At 29.2% G+C, this 24,690-nt stretch overlaps 7 protein-coding genes and 1 long non-coding RNA gene across 9 annotated transcripts; 5 read left to right on the top strand and 3 right to left on the bottom strand.

Annotated features, from left to right (window-relative positions):
• The first annotated feature begins 705 nt into the window (after positions 1-705).
• LOC124496553 (uncharacterized) lies at positions 706-1,995 on the top strand. Its single transcript, XM_047060080.2, has 5 exons — positions 706-814; positions 898-1,190; positions 1,257-1,301; positions 1,381-1,578; positions 1,671-1,995. The coding sequence occupies exons 2-5, from the start codon at positions 1,091-1,093 to the stop codon at positions 1,862-1,864; spliced, it is 537 nt and encodes a 178-aa protein (XP_046916036.2). The 5' UTR covers positions 706-814; positions 898-1,090; the 3' UTR covers positions 1,865-1,995.
• Positions 1,996-5,230: 3,235 nt separating this feature from the next.
• On the top strand, positions 5,231-10,935 carry LOC124496443 (uncharacterized). 2 transcript variants are annotated; one of them, XM_075733114.1, is made up of 4 exons: positions 5,243-5,812; positions 8,983-9,544; positions 9,584-10,062; positions 10,223-10,935. In XM_075733114.1, exons 1-4 carry the CDS (start codon positions 5,491-5,493, stop codon positions 10,264-10,266), a joined length of 1,407 nt encoding a protein of 468 aa, XP_075589229.1. In that variant the 5' UTR covers positions 5,243-5,490; the 3' UTR covers positions 10,267-10,935. The 2 variants fall into 2 exon arrangements, with proteins under 2 accessions (XP_046915917.2, XP_075589229.1); XM_047059961.2 differs by having other exon boundaries at positions 5,231-5,812; positions 8,983-10,062.
• A 156-nt stretch (positions 10,936-11,091) lies between these two features.
• LOC124496442 (septin-10) lies at positions 11,092-13,965 on the top strand. Its single transcript, XM_047059960.2, has 4 exons — positions 11,092-11,546; positions 11,716-12,389; positions 12,470-12,922; positions 13,002-13,965. Exons 2-4 carry the CDS (start codon positions 11,762-11,764, stop codon positions 13,490-13,492), a joined length of 1,572 nt encoding a protein of 523 aa, XP_046915916.2. The 5' UTR covers positions 11,092-11,546; positions 11,716-11,761; the 3' UTR covers positions 13,493-13,965.
• Positions 13,966-14,095: 130 nt separating this feature from the next.
• LOC124496879 (uncharacterized) lies at positions 14,096-14,979 on the bottom strand. Its single transcript, XM_047060442.2, has 2 exons — positions 14,611-14,979; positions 14,096-14,515 (listed from the first exon to the last, which is right to left on the bottom strand). Exons 1-2 carry the CDS (start codon positions 14,790-14,792, stop codon positions 14,335-14,337), a joined length of 363 nt encoding a protein of 120 aa, XP_046916398.1. The 5' UTR covers positions 14,793-14,979; the 3' UTR covers positions 14,096-14,334.
• A 1,451-nt stretch (positions 14,980-16,430) lies between these two features.
• LOC124496503 (uncharacterized) lies at positions 16,431-17,174 on the top strand. The gene is made up of 2 exons (XM_047060022.2): positions 16,431-16,708; positions 16,822-17,174. Exons 1-2 carry the CDS (start codon positions 16,431-16,433, stop codon positions 17,039-17,041), a joined length of 498 nt encoding a protein of 165 aa, XP_046915978.2. The 3' UTR covers positions 17,042-17,174.
• On the bottom strand, positions 16,640-17,234 carry LOC142597719 (uncharacterized). Its single transcript, XR_012832359.1, has 3 exons — positions 17,110-17,234; positions 16,794-17,037; positions 16,640-16,734 (listed from the first exon to the last, which is right to left on the bottom strand). It is a non-coding gene; the product is annotated as an uncharacterized LOC142597719 (long non-coding RNA).
• A 1,624-nt stretch (positions 17,235-18,858) lies between these two features.
• On the top strand, positions 18,859-23,392 carry LOC124497142 (uncharacterized). The gene is made up of 5 exons (XM_075733112.1): positions 18,859-19,128; positions 19,648-20,317; positions 20,382-21,524; positions 21,591-21,790; positions 21,875-23,392. Exons 2-5 carry the CDS (start codon positions 19,859-19,861, stop codon positions 22,128-22,130), a joined length of 2,058 nt encoding a protein of 685 aa, XP_075589227.1. The 5' UTR covers positions 18,859-19,128; positions 19,648-19,858; the 3' UTR covers positions 22,131-23,392.
• On the bottom strand, positions 22,156-24,382 carry LOC124497143 (uncharacterized). The gene is made up of 5 exons (XM_047060760.2): positions 24,243-24,382; positions 24,093-24,177; positions 23,930-24,018; positions 23,735-23,863; positions 22,156-23,494 (listed from the first exon to the last, which is right to left on the bottom strand). Exons 1-5 carry the CDS (start codon positions 24,243-24,245, stop codon positions 22,517-22,519), a joined length of 1,284 nt encoding a protein of 427 aa, XP_046916716.2. The 5' UTR covers positions 24,246-24,382; the 3' UTR covers positions 22,156-22,516.
• Between the last annotated feature and the right edge of the window lie 308 nt (positions 24,383-24,690).

Raw genomic sequence — 24,690 nt, 5'->3', positions numbered from 1 at the left:
GACCATAATGATCGAATTGAATTGGACAGAAACAATGGACAATCATACTATTATGCCGATGATATGGATACATTGGTCTGGTTGTATAAATTCTGGCCAATGTTATTCTGAATGTAGATTATCTGGTAAACAAAGTGGCCAATGCCGAACATGTGATTGTGATACTTGTGGACATTTTAAAATTATGCGATGTGTTTGCGATCGATTTATAATACCATGGTCGGTTTATAATGATCCAGAAATGGATCCAGGTTTGTTTGTTTGTTTGTTTTTTGTTATGATTTTATTTCATTTTTTCATTTTTCAATTTGTTCCATAAAGTCCGGAACACAACGACAACCAAAAAGATGTATGTACAAGCTGTTGATGATGAATATTATACCGAAAATCGTCCGGAAATATGTGAAGAATCACGTTGTATTCATATTTGTCATATAAAAGGTTTTCAAGGTGGTTTATGTCATATTTGTCATTGTAAAGATTGTTTAAAACTACTACGTAAACAATGTCATTGTTTTTGAAACAAATTTTGAAAAAAATTTTTTTTAATAAATTTAAAAAACTTATGGAAAATTACCATTTCTATTTGAAAATGAAAACAAAAAAATCCGGGAATATTTCTCGTTCGAAATATCGAAATATGAATCAAATGTTCAATTTTCAATCTTTTCTTTCGTCATTTTTTTTATCCATCATGACCTTGAAACATAAATGTCTGACCGAAGAATTTATTTTCACAATCTGTTGACATTTTTTTTTCTATTTACATAAATTTCCGATTCGGTTCAATTTGAACAATGACAAAATGGCAATGGTAAATAGATTTTTATTTGTTTATTTTTTACTTTGAACTTTTCTTCTTTTTTTTTTTTTTTTTGCTTTGCCCATTATTAACAGATTAGAAAGAAAAATAATCATTTGATATTTTGAAATTGAACCAATAAACCGTTTCAAATAAATTTAAATCAAAAAAAAAAAAAAAAACTACCACACCAACAAACACTATTTAATACTCGGCCATATACTGAGATTGCCATCCACATTGAAATTGGTATACCAACGTTTCGTTGAAAAACAATAGCGAATAAAAATGAAGACAATATCATCATTGATGATGGTCATTTTTTCAATCAATCTGATCATCATGATGATTGAATCGAATCAAGCAAAAGTAATGGACACATTTCCAAGTAAGGATATGAAATTTTTTTTTTGTTTTGTTTTGTTTTTTAATCTTTTGGTTTTTAAATTATAAGCAAGAAGACCTGATCATAATGTAAGGGTAATGGACACATTTTCAGGTAACTATATGAAATGTTTCTCCTAGTTGTTTCTTTAATTATTTTTTGGATTTTTTTTTTGTTTTTTGAAAATTAAAAGAAAAAAGAAATCATAGTGTACAAGATGCATCATGTCAAGCCGATATTTGTTCTGGTGAATGTATAAATGGTGGTAAAAAAGGGGGTAAATGTACAACATGTAATTGTGATACCTGTGAACATTGGGACAGTGAAAAATGTTATTGTGATCGATTTGTAGCACCATGGAGTATCTATCATAAACCAGATCCGGATACAGGTTTGTTTGTTGTCATTATTTTTCATTAATTTGATTCTCATTTCTTGATTTTTCATTTTTTTTTTGTACATTCATCCTATCCACCGTTACAGATCATTATATTCCAACAACCGTAAAGAATATTCTAGAACCTGAACATGATAATTTACAAGGTCCAAGACAATCATGCATAGAATGGAAATGTAGTCAAGTTTGTCGTAAACAAGGATATAAAGGTGGTGCATGTAATATTTGTCATTGTGAAACATGCACAAATCTTGAACGTAGATCATGTCAATGTTCATGAGGATTTTTTGATTTTTTTTTTCTTGTTCACTATTTTAACAAATGATCTGTGAACTAATAATCAATAAAATTGAAAAGGAATCAATTTTTTTTAATGAAAAAAAAAATCGATTCCAGTTCTATTGAAGACAATCTTGATGATGATAATGATGATGACATTTAGAATTTGATGATCCCAAAAAAAAAAATTGTTTTTGTGATCGCTGTGATTTTCATTTTTCTTTGTTGTCGTTTTTATTTATTACCATTTCAAAGGAATTCTGGATCAGAAATTTTTTTTTTTTTTTGATTCGAATTTTTTTTTTGTTGTTGTTGTTCTTCTGCTTAGCCAATTAGTATTTGATGATAATATCAATGGAAAGATCAACGGTCAACACATATCCATACGACACGTTTTCATTTTATTTATTAGGATTCTGATCCTGGAATATAAATAAATTATTAAATATCAATATTATGATGATGATGAAGTTATGATTATCACATCAATGCCCACCCCATACCCACCATACCCACCATACACACACACAAGCACAGGAAAAAAAAGACAGAAATACACAAACAAAACACACGATGTAATCAAATTATTCATTCATTCATTCATTCATTTTCTCATTACAAAAATGATACAGAGAGAATTATCATCATTATCATCATCATTTTCATTTCGATATATATATGACTTTTAGATTTGTTTTGGTTTTTTATTACACATGATACACCAGGTTTTTTTTTGTTTTCTTTCGAATTTTCATCTGGTGTTTGTTTTTTTTTTTATTTCTTCTATTTCCACTCTATTTTTTTCTCCCCACTATAATTACCAAATTGATTATCATCGTCATCATCGTAGACAATATACACATATACACTGTGTCTGTGTTTTTGTTTTTTTGTTGTTGTTGTTGTTGTGAATTGGACATAACTCATTAATCATTATATTGGTTTGTTGTTGTTGTTGTTGTTACAATAAACAAACAAAGAATAAATAAATGAATAAAAAACCTCTGGTCTTCCGGTTGATTCATTTGATTCAATTCCATTCCATTCCATTTGATTCCATTCCATTCATTTGATTATAGTCGATGGTGTGTATTTTGTTTTCTTTCTTTCTTTCTCTTTTTTTTATATTCTTTTCGATCACGTTCATAGATCATAGAGTGTCATTAAATTTTGTGTTTGATTCGGTTTCGGTTTCGGATTCGGTTTTGGTTTGTCGTCATGTATCCATTTTTGAAGGAATTTTTGTTTTTCCCCAATAATAATAATTATAATTAATCAAAGTTTTTTTTTTTTGGTGGAATTCCATTTTATTGACATCACATAACATCGATGGTCATATTTCAATTGATCACGAATTCTTTCGATTGATTCGGCCTCGATACAAGAGAAAGAATGAAATTTTTTTGGAAAATATTTCCTATTTTCAAATTTCAGATTCATTAGAATCGATTCGTTACCAATAACAACAACAACAACAACAACGACGACGACAACAACAACAAATGGTCAAAATATATTCTGTATTGGATCAGAATTCAAAAAAAAAATAATAAATAACCGCGAGAATTGAATGAAAACAAAAAAAAATATGAAACTTTTATTTGAAATTCAAAATAACTGGAAATTTATTTTCACTTTCTCTACAGTTAATGACAATTTCTTGATTTTCAATTTCATTCTGGATTCATTTTTTTGTTTTTCGTTGGCAAAAAATTAGAATGTTCCATTCGATATTCGCAATTCTGTATTGGAATTTCAAATATTTTTTTTTTTTTTTTTGGCTCATGATTCCCAAAGCGAATCAAAAGGAATAATGAAGAAGAAAAAGAAGAAAAAGAAGAAAAAAAAATGGAAATGAGTTCTTTGTTTGATTAAGAATGCTTTTTATTTTCTGCTCTCTTTTTTTTTGGCTTGTCTTCATTCATTGATTCAATCCAATGGTTACCATTTTTTTTTTGGGGTTGCTGAAAATCCAACTGATGATGATGTTGATGATGATGATGATGGCGAAATAAAGAAAAAAAGAAGAAGTAACAATTCGAAAATGAGAATTACAGTGAAAAATAAAAGTCAAAGAAAAAAAAACCAGAACGTTAATATCAATATAATCCACAACAACAACAACAACAACGACGACAACAGTGTTATTTGTATTTGAAAAATGAAAATGAGAACATAGTTCCAACACGACACACACACACACACACACACACAAACAGACACTAAAATAAAACATCAATATCATTATTATTATCCACCACCAATGGCCTCGATTCTTGATGATGTGAAAACATTAATTTTATTAAATTAAAAAAAACAACAACAACAACAACAACAACAATGGACAATAGCCAATAATAACGAATTGCCATTTATTATCAGTTTGAAAGAGAATGGGAAAAAAAATTTGTCACAAACCCTAGAGATCAACAACAACGACGGCGATGATGATAATGATGAAAATTTTTCGTAACAATACGATTGATTTATAGGTAATGACCGGAGTAAAAAATATTTTTGTTATTGTTTCATAAAAAAAATAAAAAATATTCCACATTGATGTAGAATTTTGGTGTTTTTTTTTTTTTGCTATTATTCTCACTCAGTAGAGTTTTTTGCCCGGAAACACCCACCCACCCACACACGCACGCACATCATTTCTCATCAAATGATGAAAATTTCATTTCATTTCATTTTGTTATACGGAAGGAAATCATCATTTCAGACGGCCAACAAAAAATTAAATCTTTCAGATTTATTTATCATTAAATTCAATTTCAAGTAATAAATTTCTGCAATTTTTTTTCTTGTTTGTCATTGGAAAATTGGTTGTTTTTTTTTCTCTTTCAATAATGAAAAATCATCATTTGTGTGTGTATTATCGTATATATGGTATGGTTTTTTGTTCAGAATTTTTCAGAATTCTGTGCGTGCCTGGGTGTTTTTTTTTGTAATTGAAATTTTTTTTTTAAATTTGATTTGAATTGATTTCAAATGATTTTCAATTTTCCCTGTTCATCGATTGATTTCTGATGAAATAAAGAAATTATCATCATGATGATGATCGACACTATAAAATTTGGCTTTTTTTTGGTAAGGTTCTGGTCGATCGACGATCGTCATGGATGATGTTTGTTGCCGATGTCCAAAAAAAAAAAAAGTGAAAACACATCTTATGGGCGTCAAAATATAGGCTATATATGATTTTTTTGTTTTGTTTTGTTTTTTTTTTATAGAAAAAAAAATTGTGCGCACAACAAATTACACACACACACGCACACATATTAATATACCGAGCAAGCGGAATGCGAAAAAAAAAATTCACTTCTGAAACGGATATATAAATAGTGCGATCATCCATTTCAACAGCAACGGTCATTCGTTGATTATCCAAAAAAAAAAATAAATAAAAAATAAAAAATAGTAACACCAACAATAATAATGTTCGATTTTCAACGATGTGTGATGATTTTGTGAAGAGAAAAAAAATTTTCCAAACATTTCCATTATTTACAGAATTTTTTTGTTTCATTTTAAAAATTTGTTGCTTTTTTTGAACAAAAATTCAATTCAAATAATTTCCATCAATTGATTGATCGAAGTTTATTTTGGCCACAACACAACAACATGATGAATTCAATAATTGAAAAGCTATCATTTCCACAACAGAAAGGTCGATCATCATCATCATCGATTTATTCATTATTATGGATGCAGATAATGATCTATTCAATCATAATACAATGGCCAACAATTTATAATCAGGTCAATTCAGAGATATTTACCGAAAGACAACTACAACCACAACTGCAGCAACAACAACAACAACAACAGAGGCAGCCACAAATTGTGGCTGCATCAAATCAACACAATAAAATGAATCGATTACCATTATCGACATTTTTATCAACACCAACAAATCATCATTTTAATCTATGGAAACAATTTTGTAAGTTTAATTCTTTTAAATGGAATTTTTTCCATATATTTGAATCATTAGAAAAGTATCAAATTTCAAATTTTTTTTCCATCATCATCATAATTTATGGTCACGAATAATGACAGACGATAATTCAAGTATCACACACACATACATGCACACACAGACACGAATATCTACCATATCTATCATTTCAAGTTGTTGTGTCATCAATCCTATTCCTATGTGTGTGTAATTCAATCGATTTTTGATTGATCAATAAATCAAAATTCTTTCGTGTGTGTGTGTGCGTGTATTGATTAATAATACATTAATTTATTATCAAGTCATTGAATTGACTAACACAACATATTGATGACACATGTTTCATAATCATCATCATATCGATGTTAATTATATGATTATTATGATGATGATGAAATATTCTGACATTCATTTTTGACATCAATAATGATTATCACTACTAGATATTTGTAATTGGAATTAAGAATTTAGATTTTTTTTTTTACACAAACACATGATAGATATTCTCATATGACCATCCTATGTGTGTGTATGTGCGAATGATAATCAGTCATATACTTACTATTCATTATCAGATGAACAAGAAAAAAACCTTATTATTATGCAGATTAAGTATCACATTACGTCACGTATTACAAAACACATTCCATCATCATTATCATCAACATCCAAACACATACAGGAATATACAGAACAACATTCTCGTTGTTGTTGTTGTTGTTGATGATGGAATGTGTTTTATTTATTTAGTGGGTTAAATGTGATGAGATTAAAATTTTATTTCATTTTATTTTTTTTTCAATAAAGAATTTTTTGCCATTTTCTTTCCATTCCATGAAAAAAATTTTTTTTTATCTCTTTTCCATCATCATGAATATTCTAATAGGAAAAGGATTCTGTTTTCTTTGTTGCATTTATTATAAATGTGTGAGAAACTCAACGAAATGAATTGAAAAAAAGAAGAAAAAAGTGAACGAAATAAACCCCAAGAGATTTGAGAAACCTCATTGTATCATCGACGATTATTATCTTCATCTTTGACGACGATGATGATGTGACAAATTTTTTTTTTTTGTTTTTCGTTCATACATTTGCATATTGTTGCATTTATATATTCTCATTCTATCTTTATTTATTCATTCGTTGTTTTCTTATTTAATGTGTAACTAATTTGAATTTATCGATTTTTTCCCCCTGTGCCAATGATGATGATGATGATGATGAAAATCGATAAGAGATTCTTGATGATGATGATTCTGTTATTTGAGATAAACAGAAGAAAAAAACCCGTGTGAGATAGAGAGCTTTTGATTATAATTAAATTTTTTTTTTTTTTGCAAAGAAAAAGTTAAGATTTTTCTGGATAAAATTGAAAATCAAATGATTTTATTTGATATTTATACAACGTCAAACAAACAAACAAAACGAAAAAACCGGAACCAGAATGTGTAAATAGCCCATCATCATCAATTCAATAATGAATTTCTATCAAATATTTGAAAACCACAAGTTAAAAAAAAAAATTCTTAAAAAAAATTTCATCAAAATTTTACAAAAGCCAGAAGCAAATAAACAAAATTGAAATCATCAACAATTTTCTATTGTTCAATTTGATTGGATTTTTTACCAAAAAAAAAAAATAGCAATTGTCGTCATATTCATCATCATCATCATTGTTGTTCTGGTTGTTGTTGTTGACAATATAAATTGCAATCTATATATCTATATTGATTTGTCAATAATAATCAATCGTCAATTGAATTTTCATTTTATGAATCGATTGAATTTTTTTTTCACTCATTCAAACAAATCACTTTTTTTTTGAATTTTTGACCCTGTTGTATTTTTGTTGTTGACGCGTGGATATATTGTATTTCGAAATTGAAATTAAAATCAAATCAAAATCAAAATCAAAATCAACATCAACATCAAAAAGTCAGAGTTTAATTCAAATTTCAGCTCCAGGATATTTGTTTGTATCGATGATATTGCCTTTTGTTGATTTTTCTGTGTGTGTGTGTGTGTGTGTGTGTGTGTGCAAACACATTGTTTGTTTGTAGCCAGGATATCGAATGAAACGAAAGAAAAAAAATTCTGATAATATGATCAAGAGAGAAAAAAAATCATTGAATTTTTTGTATCACCGGAAATGAGACTTTATTTGTGTGTGTGTGTGTCGATGTACATAGTGAATGAATTTGTTTTTTTTTCTCATTAAATAACAAAATTGTCGTTTTTTCTTTTGCCATGGAAATCAATATACAAAGTTTCAAAAAAAAAAAAAAAAAGTTTATCCACTAGTTTGTGTGTGTGTGTGTGTAAATAAGAATTTGGATTTTCCATTGAATTTGGGATTCTCCACCCCACTTTTTTAATTCTTCATCGTATATTCATGCTCCCCTCCGAACCACAGAATCGTATCTTTGTCAAATGTCTATTTGACAAATGTTCAAATCAAATCGATTGTCATTATTATTATAGTAATAATAATTCCTAAATGACAGAATTTACGTAAACACACACACACACATGCATGGCACAATGACAATCCAATGATTATGTGACATCATCATCATCATCATCACATCTTTATCACAATTAATAAATCACAATTTTCTGGAACTGTCATCGTTGTCATTTTTTTTCTAATTTTATATACACAACACTTTGTTTGTTGACATTTCAAAATTTTTTCCACTGTATCTCAATCTGTGAATCGTTTCACAGTTTTTTTTTTTGTTTTTTTGTTTTTCTGTCAACACCAATATTTGATGTTCAATACATAATAATGATGATGATGATGGCGATGGATTAATAAAAAAAAAATATTGATTTTTCATATTAAACTTGATAATAAATAATAATAATTTCTAGATCAATCGATGACAATCAATAGAGAAAAAAAAATCTAAATCTTTTCCAATCATCAACAAATGTTTAATAAAAATGGTGGATAGAAAACCATTTGTTGATGATCGGAAAGATTAAAAAACAACAACATTGTGTCATATATTTGATTTGATTATTGATTTATTTTTTGTTATTTATTAATTTCATTTTTCTTTCATTTTTTTCCAATTACCACCACCACCAATTGCCACTTCAAATATCAAAATATTCACTTGTCTTTTGGAATAAAAAAAAATCCTGTTCAGATAATAATAATAATAATAATGACGATAACGTTGATTTGGTTCGTCAGCATCAAAATCCACAACAACAACAACAACAACGTGAACAACATCCAATGGCAACAATTATAATACGACCACCAACAAATACATATAAAAAATCATTATTAAATGATGAAGGTTTACGTTTTCGTAAAAAATCATCATTCATCGCACCAATTATTGATGATTATGATGATGATAATAATAATGATGGTATTGGATTAGCATCATTAGAAAATTCATATTTTCATCAAAATATTCCCATTATGAACAATCAACGTCTATTATCATCGTCGTCTGCATTTCCATTATTAATATTGAATAAAAAAGATTCATCATTAATCAATGATGAAGGAATGCGTTTCCGTCGTCCAGATCCATTATTGAATAATGAAGGAATGCGTTTTCGACGACCAGATACATTATTCAATGATGAAGGAATGCGTTTTAAAAAACCAAATTTATTGGATAATGAAGGAATGCGTTTTAAAAAACCAAATTTATTGGATAATGAAGGAATGCGTTTCCGGCGTCCAGATCCTTTGTTCAATGATGAGGGAATGCGTTTTAAAAAAGATCCAAGCCTCTTAAATGAGGAAGGCATGCGTTTCCGGAAAGCTGATCCAAACCTATTGAATGATGAAGGAATGCGTTTCCGGCGACCAGACCCATTATTCAATGACGAAGGTATGCGTTTCAGGAAAGCTGATCCAAGCCTTTTGAATGATGAAGGTATGCGTTTTCGGCGAGCCGATCAAAGCCTATTGAATAATGAAGGAATGCGTTTTAAACGGCCATTATTTCTATTGAATGAAGATGGTGGATTTCGTTTTAAAAAAAATCCCAATGAATTATTGAATAAAAATCTTATAATAAGAAAATCTGTTTTGGATGGTGAAGGATTACGTTTTAAAAAAGATAACGCTGCTGGTAATAATGGTCCATCATTATTGGATAAAGAAGGGATGCGTTTTAAAAAGAATGATGATGATGATAAAAAGGATCAACAACAACAACAACAAAAATCATCAAACGAACAATCAAAACAACAAAGACAAACAGGCAAGTTACAAAGAAAATTAATAAAATTATTAAATGATGAATATAATGAAAACAACAAAAATAATGATGAAAATCAATATAATCATAATAATAATAATGATGATGATGATGATAATGATTATTATTATTATTTTATCGATGATAATCATACAAATCATAGAAATCAAAATAGGAAGCAGATCATCGGAAACGAGGACATTTTAAATGGTGAAGGAATGAGATTCTAATTGAATGGCAATGGTGAAAAAAAAACCCGAAAAAAACAAACAAACAAACAAACAAATAAACCCGAAAAAATTCTTGAATTTCAAATTCTTTGTCATTTTTTTTTCTCTTCATTGGTTTTTTTTTAAAAAATCTATTGTGTGTGTGTGAATTCATCAAATAACAACCACATATACCCACACCATATATACAGTATTTATGATATTCTTTATTTCAAAAAAAAAATTCGTGATTATCAAAACAAAAAAATTCATCCAATCATCGTCATCTGCATCATCATCATCATCATCAATGTCATCGTTGTCATCGTTGTGGCCGTCAAAATCATCGATTATCGATTATCATCACAATCATCAGTAACAACGATATCAACAATGTATTTTCGAAAGATAAAAAAAAAACAAGACAACAACAATTATTTATTTGTGTCCAGTTTTTTTTTCTTGTTTTCAAAAAATTTTTTGTCTTTTTTTTTCTGTGTGACTCTAACACATTGTCCGATTGTATTTTCCCTTTGACACCAAAAAAAAACAAACACACACACACATAACACAGTGAAATATTATATTTAATGATGATGATTATAATAAATGAAATTACATGGATAATGATAATAAATAAAAAATAAAAATTTTGAACTTTAAAAAATATATACGTCCTATATGAATGATTCGCGCTAGATGTAGCGATTTAATAACACACACACACACATTGTATTCTTGTGAATCGAAATAGGAAAAAATTGGGTGGTGCCAAAAACTGTGCGCAAAAAAAAACGGCTTTAAACGAAATGATGATTGACGGAGTTCCCTATCGATGATGGCTGCTGCTGCTTCTGCTGCTGCTAACTGTTTTTTTTCTTGGTAAAAAAAACAGTATGTGTGTGTGTGCTGTGTGCAAAATGATGATAAAATAGAAAAAATTGGTATGGTCTAGCTTGTCAAACTGGCTGACTCTTTTTTTTCTAAAAACGATAAATTGTGAATTAATGTGGTGACACTTTGTTTTATAACCAACCAGAGAAGAAAAATTTATTGATATTTCGGTCAAATACTGGTTTTTTTTCTATCTTTCGGTCATCAACATCGGACATTATCACCATCACCATCATCATCTTTGAGCAAAAGAAAAAAAAACATTCCAAATTTAATTTTCGTTTGAATATTAATTTGTTTTTTTTTCTTCTCGTTTCGTGGAAAAAAAACGAAAAAACCAACAACAAGTCAAGTCCATTTTTGTTTGTATCTGTGTCGCGCTGTGTGAGTATTTCTAATTCTATTTTTTTTCTCTATTTTCATTTTTGTCAATCTTAATGTTTTCTTCTTTTTTTTTGTCTCTGGTTTCGCTTTCACGTTCATTATTCATTCGTTCGAATGTTTGCTGTTGTTGTTCATTTTCATTCATCAATTTTTAATTAATTGAATTTAGCCAATTGACAAGACAATTCATTGAACATTATCAAATTCTGTCAAAAATGTCTGCTGAACATCATAGTGATGCCATGAATAATCAATTGATTGGTACGGCAGCAAGTGGTGGTTTGACAAATCCATCATCATCAGTTCCAATTTCGAAACCAATGGTATCGAATAAACCAAAAATTCCATTACAATCAATATCAACACCGGGTAATATTCCACAGCAGCAGCAGCAACAACAACAACAACAACCATCATCGACATCGACAACAATGAAATCTTCATTACATTCGACAAATGGTTCTCATCATACAAACGGTGCAATGATGAATGGTAATGCTAATAATAATAATGGTGGTGGTGGTAATACCCAGAATGGTCTTCGTGTTTTACGTCCAGAAACCTATGTTGGTTTTGATACATTACCCGATCAATTAGTATCGCGTGTTATACGTGATGGTTTTGGTTTCAATATTTTGGCATTAGGTGCTACAGGTGTTGGTAAAACAACATTATTGGAAGCATTATTCAATACAAAATTATCAACAGATCAATCTGTTACACGTAATCATAATATGTCTGGTGTTTCTGTTTCAACACAACAATTGGAATTGAATGAAGGTAATATTAAACTTAAATTAACATTAGTCGAATCCAGAGGTTTTGGTGATCAGATCGATAAAAGTAAGTTTAATATGGAATGATGAAACGTTGTGGATATGACTAATCTAATCGATTATTTTTTTTTGCATTTTCTTCATTAGCCGATTCATATAAACCGATTGTTGAATATATCGATGAACATTTTGAAAAATATCTACAAGAAGAATTAAAAATACATCGTTCACAAAGTCCATTGACCGATAGTCGTATACATTGTTGTATATATATTCTATCGCCAATTGGCCATGGTTTACGTGCATTAGATTTGGTCACAATGAAAGCTTTACATAATAAAGTTAATCTAATTCCGGTCATTGGTAAAGCCGATACGATTACTAAACAAGAATTGGAAAAACTTCGTACACGTATTACAAATGAATTGAATGCAAATGGTATTGAATATTATCGTTTTCCTGTTGATGATTCTGAAGTGGCCGATATTAATACTACTAATAATTCATTGACACCATTTGCTGTTGTTGCAAGTAATGAATTTATTCGTATTGGTAGTAAACATATTCGTGCACGTCAATATCCATGGGGAACTGTTCATGGTATTGTGATATTATTTTTTTTTGTGTGTGTGTGTTACTAGATAATTTTCATTGTTTTTTTTTTTTTTTTTGGCAATAGTTGAAAATGAAAATCATTGCGATTTTGTACGGTTACGCGATATGGTCATTCGTGTGAATATGGAAGATTTACGTTATACAACACATTCCAAACATTATGAATTATATCGCCGTATACGTCTACAACAGATGGGTTTTGGTGGTGATGAAAATGAAATGGATAGATCAAGTTTCAATGAAACATTTGAATGGCGTCATCGTGCATTAAAAGAATCCTTACAACGTCGTGAAGAAGAGATGCGTGCAAATTTTGTTCAACGTGTTAAAGATAAAGAACAAGAATTGAAAGAAGCTGAACGTGAAATGCATAATCGTTTTGATCGTCTTAAACGTGAAAATGGTGACGAAAAGAAACGTTTAGAGCGAGAAAAAAATCTTCTTGAAGATGAAATGTCAGTATTTTCATCGAAAAAAGCAGCAGTGCTTGGTAGTAGTACAATGTTACCAATGATGACCGGTAAAGTTATTGTGGATAAATCGAAAAAGAAATAGAGGCTATATATTTGACCGGTCGGTTTCACATGCAAACCATGGAAAAAACCAAATTGTTGGATCAATTCGCTCATTTAAATAATCATGATTAAATCATTTATCAAAATTTGTAATCTGTTTGTTTTTCTAACTAATCACGCACACACCACTACTATAAACGTGTTAAATGGCCAAAATTTTGTACTTATCCATTGATTTTTATAATTCAGATTTCATTTACAACCATACACACACACACCAAATCTACTTAACATTTATATTTGCATTTGTTTTTTAAAAAATTTAAAATTAGATTAAAAATAGACAAACATGACAAATACATTATGTGTACTACCTATAATAAGCCACTGAATTTGCCAAAAAAAAAAAAATTTTTTTTGAAATTTGCAGAATATTCTCAACTGTATTGATTAATTGATTAATGATGATGATGATGATAATAATGAATGAATAAAAATAATTTTTAACATTAACATTATCATTATGTAAATTGATCATGGATCATTTCATTTTCGTCATTGGTAATCTGATCCAATTTGTCCGTTTTGTTTGTTTATTGAATCCATGATGATTCATCAATCATAATTTCGTTTTCTCTGGAATTTATCTGGAATTTTATTCAAAATTTTTTTGTTTTGTTTTGTTTTGTTTTGTTTCGATGTTTGTGTATATATTAATTTTAATTGTTGATAATTTTTTTTTTAATCTTTTTTTTTTGTTATTTTGTTCAGCATCCTGTGCAGCAACATAATGAAAAAAAAATATCAAAAACAAATGTATGATGTGTATATGGGTATAAGCAAGTGAACAGAAAAAAATATGAACAAAATTTTTGCTGATAATTAACGGCCAAAACCACCGCCACCAAAACCACCGCCGCCAAAACCACCGCCGCCACCAAAGCCACCACCACCACCGCCGCCGCCGCCACCGCCACCATAACTATATGGGCCACGAAATCCACCGAATGCCACCAATGATATCGGGACGGGAATTCCTTCAACAATTGGTGGTTTCATAATTCTAATTTATGTCAAAAGAACAACAAAAAAAAAACAAAAACAAAAAATGATCATCCAGATGAGAAACCAGATGTAAAAATGAAAATAAATACATACGGTATCGGTACTGGAATTGGAAGTGGAAAGAATTTTTTCTTGCTAATCGATGCAGCAGCAACGGCAGCAGCAGCTGCTGCTTTAATTCCTTTGCTCACTGGAAATGACCAACAAATATTGACATAATGGCCAACAATACACAATAATAGACAAATGAATAGATTATTATTGAAAAGTTTCATGATGAAAAATTCTGGATTTTTGAGGTCAGGATTTTTTTTTTGCACTAATTTGTTGAATTCATTTATTTTATTATCAATAATTTCACTTTTTAAATTTTTTCAAGTTTTGTTTGGTTTTGTTTTGTTTTTTGGTTGATCATGGAACACACAAACAAACAAACAAACACTGGATTCAAATACAAATGACGAATGGATTAGTTTTGTTTTCGGAAATCGGAAATAAAATTTGTCCTTTTATACATATTACTGGTCAAGTGGATTTTTTGATTTTCTTCATTTGAATGAATCCAAAAAAAGAAAACAGAGAAAAAAACCAGAAGTGAATTTGATTCGAATTTTTTTTTTTTTTTTTTGTTCATCGGAAAACCATTGAATCAAATCTCTTGTGTTGTTTATTTGTTCAGTTGAGAAAAAAAAAACATGCACACAATCATTTAATCGACAACAACAACAACGACAACGACAAGGTAATAATTTTTTTTTGTTGTTCCATAATTAATAATTCAATTTAAAAAAAAGTGAAAAACAAAACAAAAAAATTAATGGTAAAAACCGGAATTTAGAAGAAAAAAAATTGTACCAGTGGGAAAATAAAATATGTTCACATGCAAATGATAATAATCATTTGTCACTTGATTATAAGCAATAAAAAAAAACAACGTTCCAAATGGAACATTTAATAGTTCAAGTGTCCACAACAATTGACATCGACCGACCTGGTACACACACACACACACACACACACACCTGGAAATACCGAAAATTTGTGTTTGCGTGTACTTAATCGGTTGAATGATTATTATTGAATTTCACGGTATTAAAATCAGATCATTTCAGGCGAATAAAAAATCACAACGGTCATCATAATGATAATAATAATAATGTCCAGTCATGCTCTCTTGGCTGACCAATTTATAATTATGATTTTTTTTTGTTCTATTACCTCATAAAAATTGATTTGACAAACTACTCTGGTTTTGTTGTTTTGATTTGATTTCTTTCTTTTTTTTTGGTGTCATTTTCTCACATTCTGTTTTTTTCTAGTGATTTGACATTTGATAAATAATAATTTTATAATTGGTGGTTGGTTGGTTGGTTGATCTGAATTTTTTTTTTTGTTGTGGTACGTGGACAATGAATTTTCGTTTTTTTTTCTCCTTTTCAATGATGATGACCATCGCATGTGTTTACTGAGTGCAAAAATTTTATCCACAATTTTTTCTGGTGGCCAAAAAAAAAAAAAACGAACAAACAAACAAACAATTTAATCCAAAAAAAAAAAGAAAGTGAAGAGAAATGAATTTTATTTCATTTCCTATTCGGTTGTTGTTGTTGTTGTTGTTATTGTTCCAGAAACCAAGACCAAAAAAAAACGGGAAGAGAATAAATGTATTCCAGCGAATGAAACAAACAAAAAAAATTGCAGTATAAAATGTTCAGTTCCGCTTTGTCGATAAATATTTTTTTCATTTTTGCATTCGGTTTCCAAATCCATATTTCGGTGTGTGTATGTATGTGTTCCATGATAAAAAAAACTTTGAACATTTGAAAATTTGTTTTGTTGCATTATCCACATCATCATCATCATCATCATCATTGACCATTGATCATCGAAAAAACAATAAATAATCAATAAACATGTTGATTCATTCAAAAAAAATGAATCGATCATCAATGAATCAATTAATAATAACAACATTATTAATAATGATATTCATCTGTTTTATAATGGCAATCACTACAGTGGAATCATCATCGGTATTCAAAGCACATAGAAAATTTGCCAAACATTTATATAAATTTATACGTAAAGAGAAAAAATTCTTCAAGAAAAAAGGCATTGAAGTGGCTGCATTGGCTGCATTGAGTTCGGTTCATAAGAAAAAGATTCCTATTCCGTTTCCATTACCGATTCCGTATGTATATTCTTTTGTTGATTTTTCTATATGTGGAAAAAAATTTTTTATTTACACTCATTATCATTTATTTTGATTATTTTACCTGTCCAAAAACACATACACACAAATAGTGTAATAAAACAGCCAATCATTCATGAACCAATATTTTATGGTGGTAAATTTGCCGAAAAAGGTCTGGCCAAAGGTGCTGCATTAGATTTATTGGCACATGCAAAAACCGGTGGTCTTATTGGACATGGTGGTTTCGGTCATGGTGGTGTCGGTGGCCTAGGACATTTAGGACTTGGTGGCCTTCATGGTGGTATCGGTGGTATTGGTGGATTTATCTAGAAAATGAGAACAGAAAAAAAAACATCAAAAATCAATCAAACGTTTTTTAATCATCCAAATACATTTACCTTTAATTTTTTTATTTGTTGACCATTTTATTATTTACAAAGAAAACAACAAAAAAAAATGAATGACATTTTATTACCTAATCCCATGCAACAATTTATTATTAGTAGCAAAAAAAAAAAAAAAAACAAACCATGCTTGATGCATTTGGTCTGATTTTGATTTTGATATATTGAATATTCAAATGAAAATTTTATTATTATTTTGCTCTCCGTTAAAATGAAGATAATGATGAATGGCGATGGCGATGGAATTCGTTCAAATAGATACAAAATCCAAATTTTAATGATGTGTTCTTTTTTTTATGATTTTGATAATTATGGCAATAATTTGTTGTTGTTGTTGTTGTCGTCGTCGTCGTCGATAATGTTGATGATTTGATGATTTGAATGATGATATAATCCACACTCACACGCATAAAACATTGATTTATTTAGGTTTTTTGAGTTTTTTTTCACTCATTCAAAAAAAAGTCATGATTTTTCAGTCTAGCTGTGTTGTCACTACTAAAAAACCACCACCACCACCACCACTACTTGTTTGATTGGCGGCAAACATACGAAAAAAAAAATTTAAAATTCACTTGAAATGAGGAATTAAAAAAAAACACATTCCAACGACGATAAAAATGATCAAAAAAAAAAATTTGATTGATTAATTTGATAAAATCAATGAAAAAAGGAGTAGAAAATCAAGATATAAAAAAAAGAAAAGAAAAGTTTTCCTGACAAAAAAAAATCAATCATGATTTCCTTGAAATTTTCATTTGATCAATTTGATTATTATCAGAATAAAAATTGTTCGTGCCAGCAAATAATAACAACAACAACACAGTACAGTACAGTATACAGTAGAGTACACACAGTGTGTTGTACACCTTGATATAGGATTTATCAATCAATAATAATCAATCACTATAATTGGATCGAATGTTTGTTGTTTATAAGATTTTTTTTTTTTTGCTTTTGATCGAGAATTTTGATATTAAATAAAAAACATTCACACACACACACATACATCGAGAGAAAATAAAAAATCACGTTATTGATAATGGACACTTGTTTTTCTCAATGTTTACATCTGTGTGTGTGTGTGTGTGTGTGTGTGTGTGTGTGTGTGTGTGTGTGTGAATACATGTATATATGGATTATATTCATTCTTGGGAATTTTGTTTGTTTATTTGCTTGTGTATGATGATGATGATGAAAACAAATTAACAAAATAATGATGACGATAAAAGATATATAGATGTGTTATGGTTATTGGAATTTTTGTTTTTCAATTTTTCTGTTTATTCGTATTTATTTGTTACCCAAATATATTCCAAAATGTTTTGAAGGATTTTTTGTTTTGTTTTGTTTTTTTTAATTGAATTGAATATATATTGAAATGGTAAAAAAACAAAACAAAACAAAACAAAACAAAATTTTTTTTTTTGTTTTTGTTTTCGTAGTTGTTTTGTTTTTCCGCGTGTAATTTCAAAATCGATCAATTATTGTGATATTTATTTCAGGTTTTTTTTTCTTATATTTATCATTCTGATGATAACATAGCGCGCAGTGGTCTTGGTCATAGTCTTTGATGGTTTGTTCTTATTCATTTGATCATATAATAATCAAAATCCTGGCACATTTTTTTTTCGTTTCGTTGTTGAACACACACACACAAAAAAAATGCGATAATGATTTGTTGTTTATTGTAAATCAAACATTTGCGATTTATTGATCATGATGATGATGATCGATCAGGCCAGAAAAGTGACGACAATGACGATGATGATGATGATAATTTTTCATGAAAATCCAATCATCATCTTTGAAAATGACGATTGATTTGAACATTGAATCATTTTTTCCTCATTTTTTTTCATTTTCACTATCCGATATTTCATCATTTACAACAATCGATGATTCGAATTCATTCGAATTGGACACACCCACTTCAAGAATACGCCTCAATCACGTTATTTTTTTTACTCTGATCATCATGATAGTGTTGGCTGGTATCCATTCCAATTTCTGGTATGATATAATTGTTTTTTTTTTTTTTTGGCATCATCATCATTAACAACAACAACAACAACAACATCCTCTTGAAAATTGATCATTTTTTTCATTTATCGATTATCAAATGGAAATATTTTACTTTTATCTGTTAATCTATGTGCACAAGGTGTGTGTGTGTGTGTGAGTGTTTGAAAACACCATCAATTGTGTATCATCGATGATCATCATCAGACATAATTTTCAATCAACTCAAAAAAAAAAATGATTACAATGTATATGTACAGCCCATTATTTACGTATTTTCGAATCTAATGTGAAACAAAGCCAAAAATAAAAAAAAATCATTATCACATCATCATTGGCTACATTATACATTGGTGCTTGACTACAACATTGGATGTTGTTATCGTTATTGTATATTGGTGGTGGTGCAAAATTATTATGTGGTACAATTTACTTGTTATGTGATGTTGATGTTGATGATAATCAGTTTATTTTTTTCTTCTTTTGACTTATCTCTCTTTGATTGCATAGTTTATTTGTGTGTGTGTGTGTGGCGTCACTTTTTTTTCCACCAAGTAAATATCATCAAATCACATAATCAACATTTAATTTTTTGGTGTCGTCCAAAAGAAAAATACCTAATTTTTGTGTGCAATTTATTGTTTTGTTGTTGAATCAATAGTTTTGTTTGTTTGTTTGTTTGTTTGTTTATTTGTGACCTTCGAATGATTCCAAAATTATAATGATGAATCTATTTCAAACAACAAATCAAATGACAAATGGCAATTTGAATGGCCATATTGAATCATCATCATCATCATTAAATTCAATGGCCATTAATGATTCTGTTGCTGTTGGATCTATCCAGAATCATATGTTTAATGATAAATATTTTCCATTAAATCAACAACAATATGAAAATCATCATCAACAGCAACAACAACAACAACAACAACAATCAATGATAATGATGAGGAATGTTGATAATCATCATCATTCGAATGTTTCACAACAACAACAACAACAACAGCAACAACAACAACAACATATGACAATGATGATGATGAATGGCCAAAAAAATCCATTTATTGGCCGTAGCCATTGTGTTGTCTGTGGTGATCGTGCACGTGGCTGTAATTTTGGTGCCATAACATGTGCTTCATGTAAAGAATTTTTTCGTCGTAATGCATTCAAATTAAATGTAATGTAAATGTTGTTATATTTTTATATTTCAAAAATTTTTTTTTTTAATTTTTAAATTTTAGAAATTAAAATGTTATTTTCAATTCAAATGTGAAATTAATGTTCATTCACGAAGATTTTGTGCTGCATGTCGTCTGGCCAAATGTTATTCGATGGGTATGAAAAGTGAATATATTATGAGCGAAGCTGAAAAACAGGAAAGAAATATGAAAATTTATGAAAGAAAATTATCGATTGGTCGACATTTGGATAATAATCATAATCATAATCATCATAATCATCATACTCACAATAATCATCCAAATCAACATCATAATCATCAGTCACAACAACAACAAGAACATTATCAATCAGATCAAACAACACCATTGATGGTGATAAATAATAATAGCAACAATAGCAACGACAACAACAATGGTTTAATCGATATCGAATCATCTCGCCGTTCATCACCGATAACTTATAATGAATTTGTTTATGATGAAAAAATGATGATGAATGGAAATTTTCTTACAACAATTCTAACACCATCACCGACAACAGCAACACCGGCGAATAATAATGATAATTTAATCGTTTTGGATTCAAATAGTTCCGGTAATAGCATCGATAGTATCGATAGTAATAATAGTCAAGATATCATCTATCATCATCATCATCATCATCATGATGTTGCTGTTGATCATGTCGATAATTCGTTGAACAGAATGATTCCAACCGATGTGATTGAAATCAATGATGATGATGATGATTATGAATCGGAAACAATCGATAAAGAAGAAATTGATCGACAAAATATGGCCGATGAACGATTGATTAAATTAATGAACAAAGTGAAAATCATTCGAGAAAGTGGTTATAGTGTAACGAAATTTCATCTATTACTACGTGCAACATCATCGAATCATCCGAAAAATGTACTCACTGAACATGGTAGCTGTAGATTGAAATATCTTACATCAATTGTACAGATTCTATCAGCTGAAACTGTTTCCGATCTACCAACTGATCAGAAATTTATCGATCTCATACGTATCGCTGAAATTGTTACATTTAATTTCATTAAAATGTGTAAAAAATTAATATCATTCCAGGAGCTAAGTCAAGAAGATCAGGTATCATTAGTCAAAGGTGGTGTTATGGATACATTAATCATATGGTCAATGATGACAATTAATCTTGAAAAAGAATGCTGGGAAGCATTGGTATGTTATTATGATGATTGTTTTTATACATTCCAATTTTCTAATTCAAACAAATCACAATAATAGGATTTGGAAAGAAATTTTCGATTTACATTGAAAATGGAAATGCTTAAAGAAGCGAATCCAAAATTATATGAAAAACATCGTTGTTATGTAATGTCATTTGAACCTGAGTGGCGTTATAATGATTATCTAATGTCATTATTGATTGCTATTGCATTGTTCAATCCAGAAAGACCAAATCTTTGTAATGTACAAAAAATACGGTATGTTTTTTTTTGTAAATAATAAAATCAATCAATCAATCAATCAATTAATTTTGTTTATTATTCATCATTCATATGGAACAGAAACGAACGAAATGCCTATTGTAATCTAATGAAACAATATTTGGACACATTATATGAAGAACCAGTGCAATCACAAGAAATGTATGATCGTCTTATGGTTCAATTGAAATCGACGGAAAAAATAAGTGAATATCATGTGAAAACATATTTCGATATTAGCACCAATGAAGCAACTAAAAATGGTTATGGTGGTCTTATCATGGAAATCGATGATCTTAATAATATATCAGGTGTAAAGACAAAACGTTGTATATAGGAACAACAACAACAACAACAGAAAAGAAATCAACAAAAGTTTTTTTTATTTGAAAAAATCTACATTTGACATACAAACAAACAAAATTCATTTAACTACATAAAGAGATTATCATCATCATCATCAGCAATTTTTCTTTCATTGGAATTTTATACAAAATAACAGAATTTACAAAAAAAAAAATATATATTCGATCAAGGCAATTCATTTATCTAAAGAGAATTTTTTAAAATCTTGTCTTCAACTTGAATCAGATTTCGATTGATGACCATTCTTTTTTGATGATTGTTGTTGTTGTTGTAAAGTTTGAAGCTCTTCATCGATCCGTTCTTTTGCACGATAAACCTAAAGAAAGAAAATGGGGGAAAAAAAATTTTCATTGTTATTCATCGTGTTTTTTGATCATTTAATGATGATGATGAACTGTCAGCTGATTGTGATGCTGACGATTGCGGCGAAGACGACGATGATGATGATGTTGCCGATGAAGGTGATGTTGGTCCACGATTCAAATATGATGAATCAAATTGAAAATGTCCATGGAATATATTGGCCAATAACATGTATAGAATGCTGCCGGTCATTCCCCATATTCGTGGATTTTCATCATCTTTATACACTGGTGTTGTCCAACCAGAACGCCAATGTGTTTTGAACCAAAATTTCATATTCAACAGTCGTGTTATTGGTATGATATGTATGGATTGTACTTCATCTGGATTCAATTTAAATTGATCCAAAGTATTATGTAGTTTAAGGTAACCAAGTACCGGATACAAAGCTAAATCATTGAATGGTATTGGATTCAATTCGCCATACACTTTCAAATCGGAACGATGGACACCAATTTCTTCAATGGTTTCACGAATAGCCGATTCAATTAAGGATTCATCACATTCTTCTTCTAGGCCACCAGGAAAACAAACTTCACCTTTATGTTTGGTCATTGTGAATGATCGTCTTGTAAACAGAATGGCCGGTTCATTTGTTGTAAGATCATGACAAAATGGTACAAAAACCGATGCATTTTTCATTGTTGAATCTGAACGTAAACGGCCACCTAATCGAATTCGTTTCATACGTTCAATGCATTTAAGTAAATTTTGTTCATTAATATTACGATCAATATCTTCAATCAATTTTTCATTTGTTATTGTTGTTGATGTTGTCGTAGCCATTGTTCGTTGTTGAATGTAATGAATATTATAATTGTCAAACGGTTTTTGTCTATTAAATGTTGTTGACCTGATGTTATTATGAAAGCAGCAGTATAAATTATTGGTTGTAAAAAATTTTGAACCAAACATAGTCATCCTCATCATCATCCTCTTCAACGTCATCGTTTCATACACCATCATAGAGGTCTATAGTAGTAATATCATCAGCATCATGTGATATATATGTTTTTTTTTGGCAATTGTAAGGGTGTGATGAGGATGATGATGACAAAGATATTTAAAGCCAATGATGATGATGATGATAAATAAACATGCCATGCAACAACCACCGCCACCACCATCATCATCATCGTCGTTGTCGTTCGAATTGTTGATAAACAGAAATATATAACAAAGAGACAATTCGTGTATTCAAAATATACTCACTTTGGATTGTAGATAAAATGAACCACCTTTTGCTTTATCATTAACTTCGAATAAATGTTTAAAACGTTTTTCAATAAATTCTAGATCATTTAATTGATTGCTTTCAATATTCAGTATTTGCATTGCTTCCTATGTATGGAGAGAGAAAGAGAAAAAAATGGAATTTTTATTTTTGCAAATAAAAAAAAATCCTACTTGAACACTCATTCCCAATTTAGCATTTGCTGCTGCTGATGCGGCACTAGAATTGTTTGTATTTCGTTGTTGTGCAGCTCGTTGGCTTGCTGGTTTGAATTTGATTACAAAAAAAAATTAATTAATTTCACAGACAAATTTTTTTTCAAAAAAAAAAATTTACCTTCAATTTCTTGTTTCAATGCACGTGTGAATGCACGACCTATCGCCTGTGCACCGATGACAATAATCTGTGCAAGATATTTTGCCTGTGAAAAAAAAAATTTACATTTCAAATCAATCAATTTTAGAAACGAAACAAAAATGATTATACCATTTTTTAGAGGACATAAAAATGTCAAACCAGAAACAATTCAACAGAAATTATTGTTTTATCGACAAAATAAAAACAATCACAATTTCATTGATAACAAAATGTTTGAATTTTTGTTCATCGGCTATGATCACATTGATTTATATTTATTTAATGGGGAAAAAAATTTAAAAATAAAACAAAATGAAACAAAAATAATGCTATGATGAATTTGAAGCATGCGAATCATCAACATTTTATAAAAAAAACACATGACATGCAGCCGTACAAAAATGACGTATCAGAATTTTTCAAATAACAATTTTTTGTGAAATTTAGGTTGATAGATCATCAAATTTGTGATTTAAAAATAATTAAAAAATTAATTATAAATCAGGTCAAGGTTTATTTTTTTTTTGCTATTGAGCTAATTGTAACAAAATAAAGATAAAGGAAATTGTTTAGACAT

The sequence above is a fragment of the Dermatophagoides farinae genome, chromosome 7 (assembly GCF_024713945.1).
Source record: "Dermatophagoides farinae isolate YC_2012a chromosome 7, ASM2471394v1, whole genome shotgun sequence".
Lineage (NCBI taxonomy): Eukaryota > Metazoa > Arthropoda > Arachnida > Sarcoptiformes > Pyroglyphidae > Dermatophagoides > Dermatophagoides farinae.
The sequence above is the reverse complement of the archived record's forward strand: the minus strand, read 5'-3'. Positions and strand labels throughout refer to the sequence as shown.

Bases quoted from the DNA above. Each gene is read 5' to 3' on its own strand.
- LOC124496553 (XM_047060080.2), top strand. From the start codon at position 1,091: ATGAAGACAATATCATCATTGATGATGGTCATTTTTTCAATCAATCTG. The intron at 1,191-1,256 runs GTAAGGATATGA...TTAAATTATAAG, and splicing joins AGTAATGGACACATTTCCAA to CAAGAAGACCTGATCATAAT. The intron at 1,579-1,670 runs GTTTGTTTGTTG...CCACCGTTACAG, and splicing joins TAAACCAGATCCGGATACAG to ATCATTATATTCCAACAACC.
- LOC124496443 (XM_047059961.2), top strand. From the start codon at position 5,491: ATGATGAATTCAATAATTGAAAAGCTATCATTTCCACAACAGAAAGGT. The intron at 5,813-8,982 runs GTAAGTTTAATT...AATCCTGTTCAG, and splicing joins TAATCTATGGAAACAATTTT to ATAATAATAATAATAATAAT. The intron at 10,063-10,222 runs GCAAGTTACAAA...TACAAATCATAG, and splicing joins AAAACAACAAAGACAAACAG to AAATCAAAATAGGAAGCAGA.
- LOC124496442 (XM_047059960.2), top strand. From the start codon at position 11,762: ATGTCTGCTGAACATCATAGTGATGCCATGAATAATCAATTGATTGGT. The intron at 12,390-12,469 runs GTAAGTTTAATA...TTTCTTCATTAG, and splicing joins TGGTGATCAGATCGATAAAA to CCGATTCATATAAACCGATT. The intron at 12,923-13,001 runs GTATTGTGATAT...TTTTGGCAATAG, and splicing joins TCCATGGGGAACTGTTCATG to TTGAAAATGAAAATCATTGC.
- LOC124496879 (XM_047060442.2), bottom strand. From the start codon at position 14,792: ATGAAACTTTTCAATAATAATCTATTCATTTGTCTATTATTGTGTATT. The intron at 14,516-14,610 runs GTATGTATTTAT...GACATAAATTAG, and splicing joins CCAATTCCAGTACCGATACC to AATTATGAAACCACCAATTG.
- LOC124496503 (XM_047060022.2), top strand. From the start codon at position 16,431: ATGTTGATTCATTCAAAAAAAATGAATCGATCATCAATGAATCAATTA. The intron at 16,709-16,821 runs GTATGTATATTC...ACACACAAATAG, and splicing joins CCGTTTCCATTACCGATTCC to TGTAATAAAACAGCCAATCA.
- LOC124497142 (XM_075733112.1), top strand. From the start codon at position 19,859: ATGATGAATCTATTTCAAACAACAAATCAAATGACAAATGGCAATTTG. The intron at 20,318-20,381 runs GTAATGTAAATG...TTTAAATTTTAG, and splicing joins GTAATGCATTCAAATTAAAT to AAATTAAAATGTTATTTTCA. The intron at 21,791-21,874 runs GTATGTTTTTTT...CATATGGAACAG, and splicing joins TGTAATGTACAAAAAATACG to AAACGAACGAAATGCCTATT.
- LOC124497143 (XM_047060760.2), bottom strand. The intron at 24,019-24,092 runs GTAAATTTTTTT...AATTCAAACCAG, and splicing joins ATTGAAACAAGAAATTGAAG to CAAGCCAACGAGCTGCACAA. The intron at 23,864-23,929 runs GTAGGATTTTTT...CTCCATACATAG, and splicing joins AATTGGGAATGAGTGTTCAA to GAAGCAATGCAAATACTGAA.